At 40.9% G+C, this 15,896-nt stretch overlaps 1 protein-coding gene across 2 annotated transcripts in view; it reads right to left on the bottom strand.

The window, feature by feature from the left end:
* The window catches only part of LIMD1 (LIM domain containing 1), a 77,054-nt gene that overhangs the window by 12,855 nt on the left and 48,303 nt on the right, over positions 1–15,896 (bottom strand). For both annotated transcript variants that reach the window (XM_072651386.1, XM_072651385.1), the window contains exons 4-5: positions 2,645–2,712; positions 776–838 (exon numbers count right to left, since the gene is read on the bottom strand). In XM_072651386.1, coding sequence (XP_072507487.1) covers positions 776–838; positions 2,645–2,712 — 131 coding nt within the window. The remainder of the gene's footprint in view (positions 1–775; positions 839–2,644; positions 2,713–15,896) is intronic.

A 15,896-nucleotide genomic window follows, 5' to 3' on the forward strand; every position in this document is an offset into this window, starting at 1 on the left:
CCCCAAAACTTGGTTTGAACTATCCATAATAATCACAAATATACTGAAGGTCCTACTGCCTTATTATTTTATCTGATCAAAAAGGACACCTTAGAAATAGGCAGAAAGACTGCAATAGAATGCAACTCAATTTAAGATAATGGTTAATTTTTTTTTTGGTGAAAACAAATTCTATGGTGATCAAAAATGCCTATAGTTGAGCAGCCTTGGGAAATTCAATTAAATAAATATTTCTTAAGCACCTAATATGTGCCTGCTCCTGCCTTCAGGGAGCTTATGAGATAACCTACCAGGTTAGATCTCTTACTTGAAAGCACTACTACCTGAGAAAGAGACACAGTCTATTGCTTCCATATTCATAATATTAAAAGTTTTAAGGAATTCAAATGCTTAATTACATAAGTCTGTTTTCTTGCTCAGATTCCAACTAAGGCAAGCTTCACTTAAATCCAATTCATGAACGAGTCAAGACATCACCCTTCATGTCACTGGTCTTCTTCAAAAATGAAGGACAAAGAACAAACTGAGATCATCTGGGAAATGTCTCTATAGACCTAACCATTCATGGCTGCTACTGGTAAGGTTGGACTCAGATAAAAGCCAGATTCCCTGGACTCTATTTTAGCTAGCAAGTCTCATGTGTATTTTACACTTTCCATGGCACCAGTTGCAATAAGAAGTCAAGGGAGGATGGCCTCCTTCTTTTGCATATTCTTAGACCTGGAGGCATGTTCATTCCAAACATCATTGTCTTTCTTGGGTCATCACTACTCACCATATCCATTATCAAGTGTCCACATACAAAACATCTGTCGGCAGATTGCTGGAAACCAGAATACTGCAAGGGAAAGAGAAAACAGAGTTATGTCCGCACTAGGAGAGATAAAATGAGTAGGTACAGGTGCCATTTGAAAGTGGACGTCTGACTCCATGAAGGAAGCCTGCCTTCATAAAATGCACAGTACTAGTATGTTTAAATTTAACAATCGTATCTGGAGTCAGCATGCCATCGTGCACAGAGACACAGCTTTGGGGTTTTGAAAATCTGAGTTCAAATCTCATGGGGTCACACACTTATCCTATGGAAGTGCTTTGAATTTACACCTGCGCCAATGGATAACTCTGGAGCTTGGAACAGGATCTAAGACATGCCACTGAGGAACCCTGGGCAAGTCATGATGTCTGAAGGATTTGGGCAAATTTCTAAGAGGATTAGTTCAACTCTCCAGAGGTCCCAGAGTATGAACTTCCATGCACTGGTAGAGACAGTTTCCTCATGAAAATCACAAATGAAACAAACAAAATTACAGACACAAATAGTGCTTTAGATAGTTGCTTTACACATGTGATTTCATTAGACATTTCTACTCCAAGAGGTGGGTATTACTGGCATTATTAAACCTATTTTACAGATGGGAAAACTGAGGAATGGAGCATGTTTAATGATTTGCCCATGATCACATAGCTAGTAAGTGTCAAAGGTAGGATTCTAATTCATCTGTCTGGTTCCAAGTCCAGCATTCTATCTGTTATACTACACCACCTCTCAAACTTAGAATTTCCTCTGGAATAAAGAAACTTGCTGATTATCTCTCAATGAGAAAAAAATTATATCAGTTTTACTAAACTATAGCGAAGAAGAAAATTTTGGTTTTTTCCTGAAGAGACATCATTTGGGCTGCCCGGTCTGTGTAAGTCAAACTGTTGCTAACATACTTCAAGTTTAACATGAGAAAGGGATATCACAGGATGGGGTTTCCAATCTGCACCTGTATCAAGGTACAAGCATTCTTCTTTCTGTTTGGAACAATGTCTAAAACAAGGCACTCAGCCCAAGCTGGTGGTTAAAGGCAATGGGGCTAGGAGCATCGCCTCTCATTTAGACATGACAAGGACCATTAAGCTGCTGCTGCCTTATCCAAACATGGGGGTGGAGAGGTTAGGAGAACTGAGTTCTATTCTCAACTCTGTTGGGTAGCCCTGGACAATGACAATAGCTGATACATGTGAGGTTTATGGAGAAGTTTACATACTTTGGTCCTATCTGATCCTTACAACAGCCCTGTGAGGTTGGTGCTATTAGGATCACCATTTTACACATGAGGAAAATGAATCTTGGAAAAAATGAAAGGAATGTGTCCATGTTTACACAGTTAGTAAGTGCTGCAGATGGGACTTGAATCACATCTCTTCTGTCTCCAGGCCCAGTCGGCTTCCCATGATCCCATGGGGCTTCAATGGATGCCCTTTCCTCATGTATAAAATCAGGAAGTTAGACTAGATGATCCCTAAAGCTCAGTCTTGTTCTTCATTTGACAGGATTTAGAGCTGGAAATGATCTTGGGCCAGGCCCTTCATTTTACAGATGAGAAAAGTGAAGCCCAGAGAGATTTAATCATTTATTTGTCCAATATCACACAGCCAGAATTTGAACCCAGGTCCTCTGACTTAAAATCCAATGTTCTTTTCAAGTAGCTCCTAAGGATTGTCTGGAGGCAACATTAAGAAGGTAACAAGGTCACAGGGGCTCTCTCTGTTTCATTTTTTCCTCAGAACATCCTCTTTCTCAGGGTTTCTGTAGGAATAGATAAAGGAGAGGTCTTGGAAGTGAAGCAAGAGGACTATGAGTCAGGGACTCACTCACCAGGAAGTCTTCTTCACAGAATACTTTGCCATTGACAAAATAAAAGGCTTTCCCCCTCAGCTTCCGACCTAAGAAAAAAACACAAAAGCAGAGGGGGGGTAAAAAAAAAGGAAGGATAATCACAACAAAGAAAACTAAGCAAAATGAACAAAATCAAATATTCCTCAGATGGATTCAAATACAAGCCAGTTATTTCTTTTCTCTTCATTAAGTCTTGCAACCTTTGGCACTGTTTTGAAACCAGACTAGAGTTGAGGTTTTGAGTGAAGCAGACAAACATTTTGGCACCAAGGTCCAACGGCCTTGTCATTCAGACCTTCCAGAGTGATATATCATCCTCCCAGCACTTCCTCCCTGCCCCTTAAAAAGAAGCTGGTGAAATATTTAGCAGCTGTGTGGGCCAAAGGAAGCACTCAGGGGTGAAGGAAGCCCAGAAAAACACACATATCCTTTGTAACAGCTGCTGCTGTCTAGCAGTTTCTTATCATCATGTGGTAGAGTAAAAATTAACACATTTTTTCAAGGAATGATCATTGAGGGAATGTGCTGAATGGGAAAGTCATGCACATAAGCTGAATGATTTTAAATTTGCTTTTCTCATTCTCATATCATTTTTTTTTTTTGGAACTGAACTGTAGAAAACACACATTGTGATAAGAGTGATAGCTTCCTCTCTTTTAATTTTATCTAAGTGAAGGGGGAAAAGGTTTAAAGGTGTTCAACGTCTCTGGTGAAAATGTAATATTGTAGTTCACATGCTTCTCTATCCAACTACTGACAAATGGCTCATGTAACAGGCAACTCCATACTTACTACTATGAGACAGTGGCATCCCCAGATAGCTCTGGGTAGTTATGCCAAACATTTGCCAACATAAACAGAACAGATGTATGTCAACTTGAGATGATGGAGAGATTCAGTTCCGGCTCAAGATAAAGTTTGGATTCCAACTCCAAAGTTCATCTCTCAATATCTGGACCCTGGATTCCATTCCCTCCCACCTTTTCCAGAACCTTGTTCTATCATTCATTTCTGTCTCCTCTGTCTTGAATTTCTTTTCATTACCATTGGTTTCCACCCATTTAGCAGTTTCTTAAATAAAAATCCTTCAACAATTTTTTTCCTCTAAAGACTACTGGAGTTGCAGTTATAACTCCTCCTTGATGAAATAGTAGATTTAAGTTTGAAAGGGACCTTTAGAGGCAATTTTATCCAACTTTTTATTTATTTATTTTTACCAGTGAGAAAACCAAGTAGTTGCCTTAAGTTAGAGTAAGAACCTTAGAGCAAATGGGTCACCTTGTATTTAAGAAGCTGGGAACATAGATTCTCTACTGAAACACAACCCTTCCTGGATTATGAAACAAATCTAAGCTTGTACTCATTTTTAGTCCCTTGGCTCAACATCAACTTGGATTGTTAACTTGGTTAGTTAAACACTAACCAAGTTAACAACCCAGCAAAGGATTTCATTGATTCTATCCTCTAGTAAGGAAAAGAATGCAGGAAGGGCATGGTTATTTGTTCTATATGATTCTAACTTAGGAGATGGCAGTTGACTCAAAAAGAAAAGTTATTTGTAGTTGTTCACCACTTTTTTCCATTTCTAGAATATACAAAGATAGCCTTCTCAGGGTGTATGCTTTAAGTTCAATTATATCAAGAGGTAATCATTGAAAATATGAGAATAGTTGATTTACCCAGAAGACAGGATGAAGACAAAGAAGGCTTGAAGTATAAATGTCAGCATCCTATGCAAGGGAATTTTTGTCTCCATGATGCATTCTACACCAGCATCACACAGAGGAAAGGCACTTGGCCAATGAATGGATGTAAGTTTCTGGCAAGCTGCTTCATTGGTAAAGCAGAGGAAGAAAAAACAGTGGTCATGGCTCTGGGGAGATTTCTGGGAGTCTTGGGCCTCTACTAGGTCAATGGGGGAGCATTCTGATTAGTAGGAGAGTACAGGGCAGGGAAATGAGACACCCGTGTAGGGGGTTCCAGAAAGGTGGGGCTGAATGGGCAGATGTTGGTCTAGCTACCATCCCCTTCTCTCAGTCTCCTGTACTTCCATCTTGTCGGATTTCCACCTTTTCTTCTCTTTTTGGGGGATCTCCCATCCTCTCTTCAACTTCTCCTAAGTGCATCTTTCCCCTTTTTCTTTCTTCTCCTTGACTATCCATAATTTCTTAAAAGCTGAAGCATATTTTGTTGTTTTACTTCCCCAAATAAAAATTGTATGATTCTATTTTCAAATAATTGATTGGTGTCTTTAATTTTTATGCCCTTTCCCTAACCATAGCCATCTTCTGTAACAAAAAATAAAAGAGAGAGAAAAAAAAAGAGAAAAAAACCCATTCAGCAAATTTAACATACACATGACATGGGTTTGATATTGTATGTAGTGATTCACACCCAAAGTCTTCCCCCTCTGCAAAGGAGAAGAGATACATTTTCCTATCTCTTATTTGAGGACAAACTTGGTCATTATAATTATTGCACAGCAGCCCAGTTAAATCAAACATTCCTGCCCCCCCCCCAAAAATGTTGTAAGTTGCTTTTACTTGGGTGTAGCCCTTCATTTATTTATTTTTTTCCTATGGGCCAATAGCCATTGAAAGAAAAAAGGTATTTTCACCCCTGGTATAAGGCAAAGAATATTTTTCAGATGAAGTAAACGCTACTGGGAAAAGTCAGAAGGTGGTAAAATAGCCACCTGGACCTCCCTGAGGACCACAGGAGAATAATCATTGAATATGAGACCTTAAAAAAAAAAACTCTTTAAGAAGATTTAAAAAGAGTATAGATCATTTTGCCCATTGCTCCACATTTTTCTTTTATTTGACAGATGAGGAAAGTGAGGTCCAGAGAGCAAAGGTGACTCATCTGGAACCAGAGGTCCTGGAGGCTGCCCTTTAACCCATGTCCGCCTCCCACCTCCATGCTATGCTCTTTGTCCTTCACCAAGACATCCAGAGCTAGGAGGGACCTCAGAGGCCATCTAACTCAACTCCCTTATTTTACAGATGAGGGAACTGAGGCCCAGAGAACTTTAGTGGTTCAGGATTTGGCATTAATTAATATTAATGCTAGTTGACTAGACTAGTGACAAGGGCAGGCCTTAAAAATCAGGGTATGCCTAAAGACAAAAGAACTTCCAGCTCCCCCAATTACCCCCAAAATAAAAAGGAGGGATTGTGCTCCAGTGGGTGTGACAAAGAATTGTGGGTAAAAGTCACAGGGAGGCAGATTTCAGCTCAGTGTAAAGTTTTCTAACAATTATAGCTCTTTGAAAGCGGAGAGGGGCCCAGGGAGTAGTGATAATCATAATAATAGCTCATATTTGCATAGCACTTTAAATCTTACAAAGCAAAGGCATCTCCTAGCATTTGGTCCCCACCGCAGCACTGAGAGCTAATTCTGGGAAAGTAGAAGTGACTCGTTCAGGGTCACCTAGCTAGGGAATGTCTGAGGCAGGATTCAAATCCAGGTCTTCCTCGCTCAAAGTCCAAGGCTCTCTGTGCACACCAGCAAGCCACCAGGCGACAGTCGTGAATTAATTGTCACTGGAGATTTAGTCTTAACCTTGATGGCTACATGATGGGGACCAGGTAGAGTGGAGGCTTTCAATCTTATGGAACATAAGGAATTTTTTTTAAACCTAAACACATTTTGTGGACTCCAAATGATCCTGATTGTAACCAACTGATGATTAGGAAAATCCAGGACAAGATATGAATCCCTTGTAATAACTTCCTAGTCCCAGGTCAGGGGGTCACTGAATTCATGTTCCAAGGGATGGAATGCAAAATCTCCATGGTTCTCTTCTAACTCTCTGATTCTATAAAGAAATAACAGGGAGCTAAGTGATGCAGAGAGTAAAGGGCTGGGCTTGGAGTCAGGAAGACCTGAGTTTGAATGCCAGCTCACAACTGTTTTAAACCTCAGTTTACTTATCTATAAAAATGGCGCACAGAAAAAGTCCTGAACTTGGGAGTCAGGAACATCAGGGTTTGAATCCTGTCTCAAATACTCTCTAGCAGAACCAACCAACCTGCAAATGATAAATGGAAAGGAAGCGAGGGCATTTCCAAGAGGCAAGCCTGGCCTTTTGTTACACAGGAGAACACTAGAGGGTGTAGTGAGACCTGGCTATGGAACACCCTAAGCTGGTGATCCAACCTTGGCTTAGCTTCAGAGCTCAGAATGATGTTGGGGGAGGAAGATGATACTTTTGACCCACTCACTACAAGGAGGAGCAAGACCAAAGGAATCTGAAGCGGGAACATGTTGTTTGATGAAGGTTGCATTATCTCTACCTGACAGAGTGGACTAATTCCCATGGTGTTGGGTCACCTCCCAAAGCTCCCTGGGGCCAGAGACAACCTGCATGACATAGTAAAGGATGGGGGGGATGTAACAGACTCTGCTTTTCCCTGGGGCTCCAGAAAGATGCAGGAAAACCCACAGGTCACTGGGAAGGGTCATGAGGCTGTGTGACAGAGTGACTGTGGTCTTAAAATATTTGAAAAGGATATTTGCACCAAGAAAGTCTTTTAAAATATATATATATACTTTTTAAAAAAGCAGACATCCTTTAAGACCAGAAGCTGTATATATGTGCAGGTACGTATGTGTGTCTGTGAGTATAAATATTTGAGGGGCAGGGGGATACTGTATTTTTTTTGGTAATCCTTTACCTTTTAATCTTTTTCCTAATATTAAGAACCAGTCTTGCTCTCTCCCCTCCATTTATTATGTAGTGGAAAGGGTGCTAGAATGGGAGTCAGAGGACCTGGGTTAAAATAATAGTTGTAATTGCTACCATTTATCAAGTACCTATGTGCTTTACAAATATCATTTTTTAAGACTTATCACAATCTTGGGAGATAGAGGCTATGATTATTCCCATTTTACAGATGAGGAAACTGAGGCAGACAGAACCAAACTGACTCACCAGGGCGATACAAGTTGTAAGTATTTGAGACTGGATTTGAACTCAGACCATCCTGCCTCCAGGCCTGGTGCTCTACTCACTGCACCACCTAGCTGCCTCAAATGCTGCCTCTCATACTTGTTACTTGTCCAACCCTGGACAAGCCCTATAACCTCTCAGGGTCTGAGTTTCTTCCCATGGAAAATGAAGGAGCTGGATTAGATGACATCTGTAGTCCCTTTCAGTACCAGACCTGTGATTCAACTGTTAATATAGCTTTGAGCAGGATGAGAGATGCAAAGGGCTCAGTGCACAAAGTTCTCTCTGGTCCTGGAATCTGAAGACCTGAGTTCAAATCCAGCCTCGCACTAGCTATATGACTTCACCTCTGTCTGCCTCAGTTTCCTTATCTGTAAAATGGACTCAGTGGTGTCTAAGGTCCCTTCCTATGATAAGTGAATAGTATCGCTGGTCATTTCAAAAAAAGAAACTTGAATTTTCATTATGTACAATACATGCTTCACATTAAACTAAGAAATGGAAGCGTGCCTTCTTACTTCCCTACAACCTTCCTCAAGAGGTCAGTTCTCTAACTAGCCTATAAATTCTGTCTTATTCACCCTTGTATCTCCCTACATTGCCTGCACACCGGCCGCTACTCAGTAAATATCCAGGATTTGTGGACTGGCTCATTATCACATCATTCCAGAGCAATCTACTACCAGGGAGGCTAGTTCTAGTCAGTTCCAAGGAGCAGCTCTTAAGAGAGTCCTAGACATACAGTCAGAAGGGAGTTAGGTCTGATTCCTGCCTCTCACACGTATTAGCAAGGCCCCCAACTTCTCTGTGTCTGTTTCCTCGTCTATTAAAATGGAATAATCCCAGCGTCTATAGTATTTACCTCACCAGGTTGTGGCAAAAACTGATGATATACTGTAGGTAAAATTATTTGTAACCTTTAATATGCTATATAAATGTCTATCATTATAACTCATAAATGAGATACTATATTATATGTGTATTCATATAATATGGTAAATAGAGTAAGTGTATGTTAAGAAATAATTTTGTGGGTTTTTTTATGATACATTTTTTTAATGATGTCACATTCCAGGAAGGACTAAACATTTTCATCAGCTCCTTCAAGCTGCATCTTCTAACATCAAAGATCAAAGCCCAAATGCCAACCTGGACCTTCATCAAGAAAGCTACCGCCATCTTGGATTAGAATCAGTGCCCATCTACTGCAGACTCCAAAAAGGAAGCTGTGGGAAGGACACGCAGACACTTCCCGCTGAGTCAGCAAGCGCCGACGCTTCTGGACAAAAGCCAAAGATGAAAGAAAAATCAAATAACAGGCCAGGGAGCAAAAAAAAACAAAAACTAAACAAACAAAAAAAAAACAGGGAAGGGAAAGAAAGGGGCCCAGTGGGGAATGGTCCCTGGCTCCACAATGCCTTCCCCAAATGACAAAACGTGTTTTAAATCGGTGACACCTTCTGACTCGGAAGCCTGAGTCTTTGTAGTTGGCACCCTCCCAAGATGTGAAGAAATAGAGCCTAACATCTGGAAGAGGCCTGAGATGAATTCAAGTCAATTCCACAAACATTTATTAAGTGCGTACTATGTGCCATGCACTGGGCTACAAAGACAAATTCTGCCCTCCAAGGGCTTATAATCCTCTTGAATGAGAAGAGAAAATAGAGGCAAACAGTCTCAAGTGACCTGTCCAACCAAGGTCAGAGGCAGAAAGGGGACTGGAAGTCAGGTTTCCTAACTGTAAGCTTAGACAAGCATAACTTATTTTTTTCTAGAATGTTTACTGTTAGCAACTTGAAGAAAAAGTCCCAAACTTACAGAAAGTTCTAAGACCTAGGGAGGTTTGGGGGTGCAATGGAAAAGGATGCTGGACTTAGAACCTAGATGGAATCTAGGTTTAAATACTGGTTCTCCTACTTAATACCTATGGGACTTTGGACAAATCACTTCAACTCTCTGGGCCTGAGTTTCCTTCTCTGTAAAATAAAATTGGACTAGGTCCTTTGAGGACCCTTCTAGATCTTCTCTGAAATGGAAGGAATAGAGGGCCTGCTAGCTCTGGGCCCCACTTTAGGAATCTGATGACTGTAGCATCCCCTTAATGCTCCCAGAGGCTTCTCCTTTCCCTGAGAAACTGAAGGTTTTCCAAACCCTCAATAAAAAAGACAAAAAAGTTCTCTGCTGAGATTCCTAAGTCTGGATCCTCCCCTTAATTAACAACAGCAACAAGAACAAGAAATTATATAGCATTTTAAGATTTGCAAAGCTCAGACGCCCTAGGGAATATAAGCTTTTGAGTTGAAGGGGGTATCAGAAAGCCTGCAGTATGACAGTTACTACTAACCTGTAGCACAGGGTCCATGACCTTGTTTAAAATAAAAAAAATTGGCTAACTATATTCAATATAATTGGTTTCCTTTGTAACAGGGGTCAAGGAAAAGGAGGCAATGGAAGGGTGAACACCAAATAGTTAAGAGAATTCAAGGTTGGTCCACCACAAAGGTCAAGGGACACACTCCAGAAAGGAGTGGTTGGGCTGCCACAGCTGGCCCCATGGGGAACCTTTCACAGTGGCCTGCTGCTAGAGTAGTGATGACTGGATCTACTTGCATTCGTCAAAATGTGTGGAAGACCATTGGACAGGTTGGCAAAACTGTTCTTGAAGAGCACTGGGGTGGGGTGTGGCATGGAAAAAGCAAATGGCAGATCCCTATAGACTTGAGAAAGGTGGTTGGATCCCAGGGATGGGAAATAACTTGTAATTTCAATGAAACATAAATTACATAAAGGCATTGTCTGAAAAGGTATACAGGACCTCTTAGATACTTAACAACTGTGCCCTTGGGTTCACAGGAGCCATTTCTGTTCAGAGTGTGCCAGAGCCTGCTTGAACTGACTTGTGAGGACAGACTGTTAAATTGCCAGTGTGAGCAGTTACACCTTGGAAATCAGCAAACGCTACAAATTAGGGTTTGGTTTATTGGTTTGTTGGCTGTCTAGACTTAATAAAGTGATGGAGAAAATGTGAATGATGCAGAATAAACATAAAAAGCATGTCATGCTTTTTGGAGAGTTAGTAGTCCAATATTTACCATCACATCCCTGGGAGGAGAGAACCAGCCCTAAGGGTCCTTCCTATTTGTCAGTGAGGCAATATCTTTACCAGACTGTCAAAGGGGGTCCACAGCACACAAAGGTTTTGAACCCCAGCTACTGCAAAACCTGAACTCAGCTCCTTAACAGGACTGGAAATCCAGATGTTATAGCTCCCTGGTTCATCAAGTCTATACATTAGATTTCAGGCTCCCATGAAGCACTACCACTATCACCACCACCATCACCACCTCCACCATCATCATCAACATCACACTCTTCCTGGTGAAAGGAAGGATGGAGTAGTGGGTAGGAGACTAGTCTTGTAATCAGGAAACCTCAAATTCAAATCTTGTCTCTCCTACACAAAGGCTTTACGATTATATGCAATTCATTAAACCTCTGGATACTTTGGGTGAGTCTCTGAGAAAACAAACCTCCTAAAGTGCTAGGAATCCCCTATTGGCCTCTTCAAGACTCAAAAGGCTTTTGCAGACAGAGGATAAAGAGTAGAGGAGATGAGAAAAGTGACCCCTCTTTTGTGTGTGCTCTCTCCTCCTTGATTTAAGTGCGTGGGGAAAAACAAACACTAAAAATACAAAGATTCAGATTATCCATACTGTCTAATCTTGGTTCCAGGGAAACGATAGTGAAGTCACCTTCTGTGCCTTAGGGGAGAGGTGATACACAGCAGGACCAGTGCTGCCCTCAAGCGGAGTTTTCTAGCTCAGTTTCGTTTGTTTTACCGTTTTTCTTGATTGTAAGACAGAGAGGTCCCTGGAGCAGGGATGCAGTAAGGATGATTGTGGAGAAGAGACAGTTTTATAAAAAACAGTACAAAGCCATGAAAGGCTTTTTTTTTTCAATAAGCTACATATATTTTAAAAAAATAGTACAAGAAATTAGCAAGATTTCAGTAAGATGAATGAATGAATGAATGAATAGGAGTAGGGACTGGACTTGCCATCTCATTTATATAAGAAACTTCCAGAGGAAGAAATTCTTTCTATCAATGTAAATTGGCACCTCTTTTGCAATTGAGAGTCTTAGAGAGTTTCCTGGACTAAAAAGAGATTAAGTGAATTGCCAAGGGTCACACAGCAAGTAGTGGGAATCACTTTTTTAGGGCTAGGAATAACTAAATAAACAAATTAATTAATTAATTGGTGAATAGCTAAAAAATTGTATTTCTTTGGTCAATTTCCTCAGCCTTTCAATGACAGACATACATCAAGAAATGGATTCCAGAAGCCATGAGCACAGGCATCTCCCATGATCATCAGAGGAACATGTGCAAGGGATGCCAGCCAGGTTTTTGGTTTTGTTTTGTTTTAGTTTCTAGTTTAGTCTTAGCTTTCAGTTCTCATTTTGGAGAAATGCCTCTTTTTTTTAATTAAACCACATCAGCGCATAGTGGTTTGTGTGTCAGCAATGGCAACTTGGTAATTATGAGTTCAGAATACTGGGCTAAAGCATATTTTAAAAAATAGGCTCAAGGCATTCTGGAATCCAGAATCCTCTCCTATCAGCTGGGAACCCAGGGGACTCTGAAAAAACCAAAACCTACCCAAACCCTGTGTGGAGTATGGCTTCTTTAGTGACCAAGATTCACTTTCTCTAGATAATCAGAAACACTTTCACTAGTTGGCCCTTTCTCTAGGGAAGGAGCTGTCCCATCTTTATTACTTGAGGACTCCTTGTAATCCTTTATCTGGATCAGGGACTCGGATGCATGAGGATTCTTGGATCCTAGCCACAAACAAAGGCAGAACCAGTGCTTAACATGGATGACAGTGTTCATCCAAGACAGTTCAGTCCTGGCAGACTGGGGACAGTGATGTTCACTCCTTGTTTTATAAGGGGCAAAAGTGAAACGCAGCACTCTTCAGAAGTGGCTCTGCTCACACCCACTCATGGCTGGGATTGGGAATACCAGCCAGTCTCTCCTCCTTCCCCTCCATCCTTCCTTCCTGTTGCAGGGGATCAGTAGTTGCATGTGGTTTTTGTTATCAACACTCCTGTTTTTCATTGTGAACCTTAGGAGCATAGAATTTGGAGTTGTAAGGGACCAAGAGTGATAACCTAGTTCAAATGTACTCATTTTCTAGATAAAAGCATGAGGTTCAGAACATTTAAGTGATTTAACTAAGAGTCAGCCAGAGGGACACCACAGTGCACAGAGTGCCGGGTCTGGAACAAGGGAGATCTGAGTTCAAATCCAGCCTCATAAACTTACTAGCTATGTGACCTTGGGCAAGTCACCTAACTTCTGTCAGTCTTAGTTTCATCAGATGTAAAATGGGGATGATAATAACACCTACCTCCCAGGTTGTACCTGCTACCTCAAATGAGGCAGGAACATAGTAAGCACAATATAATTGCTTCTTCTTTCCCCTTTCCTTTCCCAAGTTTCTTACAGGTAGGAAGTCCGAGGACTGAGATTCACACCTAGATTTTCAACCATCTCATGCTGCTCTGGGGCAGAGTTTCACCTCTCCTCTCTCAGTTTGCTCCCTTGTTCCAAAAGCTATTCTGATTGAGCAGAGTTTCAGTAGGTTTTTCTCCCCATGTCAGGATCAAACCTCTGGAAGGTTTTGCCAGCTAGGTCTAATTTATATTTAAAAGCTTTCACTGAAGACATGAGAGGCAGAATGGTGTGGTAGATGGAGAATTATCCTTGAAAGCAGGGAGACCTGGACTCAAGTCCTGACTCTGACAGATGCTGGCTGTAGGACCCTCAGCAAAGACTTCACTTCTGAGGTCTCTGGGCAATTCCCTAAGAATATAAATTGCAGGGGAACTGTTAACCTGTCTTGGTGGAGGGAGTTTCTTATCAGAGATTGCCTGGACCAATATCATCATAGGTCTAAGCCCAACCTAAACCTACTCTAATCAAGGCGACCTTCTGGGAAAGGTTTTGATAGGCAAATTGGTGCCTAAAGGAAAAACCATGGAAAGAATGTCATCAGAGAGATGGAGAAGCACTGGTAAAAATGATAGGCCAGTCACCTAGAGAGACTGGAGAGTTACTAACGGACAATACACGCACTCCTCAGGTATCCACACAAGGTCATGACAGTGAAATAAACGCATCCAGGACAACAGGTGAATCCCTTGTGTTGGATGTCCAGGAAGACATGAATGACAGTTGCCCAGAGTAGGAAAACATGGATTCTTTGGGATCTGCCTCACTGGTCTGACCTATCCACATTTGTATTTCCAATGTTAAGCTTATCCTAGGCACTCCATAAATGCTTAGTGATTGGTTGATTAGATCTCTGATCCACTAAATTACCAAAGAGAGCTGAAGAATATTTAATCAGTAAATATCAAACTCCCCAAAGAGAATAAAATAACCAAAGGACAATTTCTTACCTCTCCCCTGGTACTTGGAGGAGAAAGTATGGGAGTCAGAGGATGTGGGTTAGAATCCCAGTTCTGCTACTTACTAGCTGGGTGACATTTGGGGGCATCCCAACCTCTTTGGACTAGATCAAGGTTTCTTAATCTGAAATCCATAAACATATTTAAAAATATACTTTGATCATTGTATTTCAATATGGTTGATTTCCTTAGTAATCCTGTGCATTTTATTTATGGATTTAAAAACATCAATGCATTATTCTGAGAAGGGGCCCATAGACTTCACCAATCACCACCAAAGGGATCCATGACCCAAAAAATATCAAGAACTTTGGCACTAGATGGCCTCCAATGTCACTATCAGCTGAAATCCAAAAACCTAGAGGGGGAACAATGTCACTGTGTCATTATCCATTATTGGGATACCTAGACCAAAGCAGGTGAGCTCCAAGAAGCTTTTTTGAACACACTGTTCCCCCTCCATGCAAAATGCAATTTTTCAAGACCTGTACTTTTTCTTAGAATTAACATTATCCTGGACTGAACTCCAAAGGGCATGTGGAAGTCATGCAGTTCATGCATCTAAATTCATCAAGGAAGTCATTGTTCTTAATGGGGAAACTACAAATGCAAATAACTCTGGTGGTTATTTGTAATGGGGAAAAATATGCAAATGATTCCCCCCTAAGACAAACCACCTAGAGGCTAACGCTTTAGCCTGTAGGACAGAGTTTAGACCATACCTATGGGGTATGGAGCAATGGCAAATTAGTATTTCTTATTCCTTACTAGAGCAGAAACACAGTGAAGGCAAAGACCACAGCACCCAGCACAGGGGATGTCTGACAAAAGTAGAGGTTTGATAAGAACTTATCGAATGAATGACATCAATCAATAATTTACTTACATTAATAAAAACTAGACATCATGTGACATCAATAATGGATTGAGTCCCAAGTCTCCCATTAAGGTGCCTTTAAATCTTGGCACAGCTTAGGTTCTCAGCCTTTTTTTAACCATAACTACTTCATAAAAGCTAGTATCATCAATTCTAAAATTTTAGAGTTGAAAGGGAACTGAGAATTCATCTATTCTCACTTGTGTCTATTAATCTATAACATCTCAACAAGTCTTGACGGAGACTCCTCTTGGAAACCCCCAATAGAAGGAAGACCCCATTACTTCACAGGATCAGCCATCTGGTCAACTCTAGTTGTTAGGACATTTCAAGGTGAAATCTTCCTCCCTTGCAATTCCACCTAGCTCAAATCCTTGCAATCCTGTATAATATAATTACTCCTAGTTCTCCTCTCTGCAGCCAGAAGAAATCAAATCCCAAGTGTATTTGTCAATCTTCCGGATATATAAAGACAGCTATCAGGTCCTCTCAGTCTTTCCTTCTCCAGGATAAACACTCTCCATTACTTTAACTGATCCTTATATGACAGAACGTAAACTACTTTAGAGTAGAGATTGTCTCATTTTTTGGTAATCATATCCCCAGCATTTAGCAGGGTGTCTGGCACACAGTAGGTCTGATAAATGCTTGTTAATTGATTGGTAGATATGGAACAGGCTTCAGTTTTCTAACCATCCTAGTTAACTTCTTCTGAAAGTAACCAAGCTTTAAATAGATTTTTCCTAAATGGAACATAACATACTGGTCTAACCAAGGTACGATCAATCAATCAGTCAACAAGCATTTACTAAACACCTACTGTGTGACAGAGATACTATGCAGGAAGACAATCATCATCACTGTTCTAGCCACCACTTTGCTTTTCTTTATTTAACCTATAAGAATGTTAACCTTCATGGCTG

The sequence above is a fragment of the Notamacropus eugenii genome, chromosome 3, assembly GCF_028372415.1.
Source record: "Notamacropus eugenii isolate mMacEug1 chromosome 3, mMacEug1.pri_v2, whole genome shotgun sequence".
NCBI lineage: Eukaryota > Metazoa > Chordata > Mammalia > Diprotodontia > Macropodidae > Notamacropus > Notamacropus eugenii.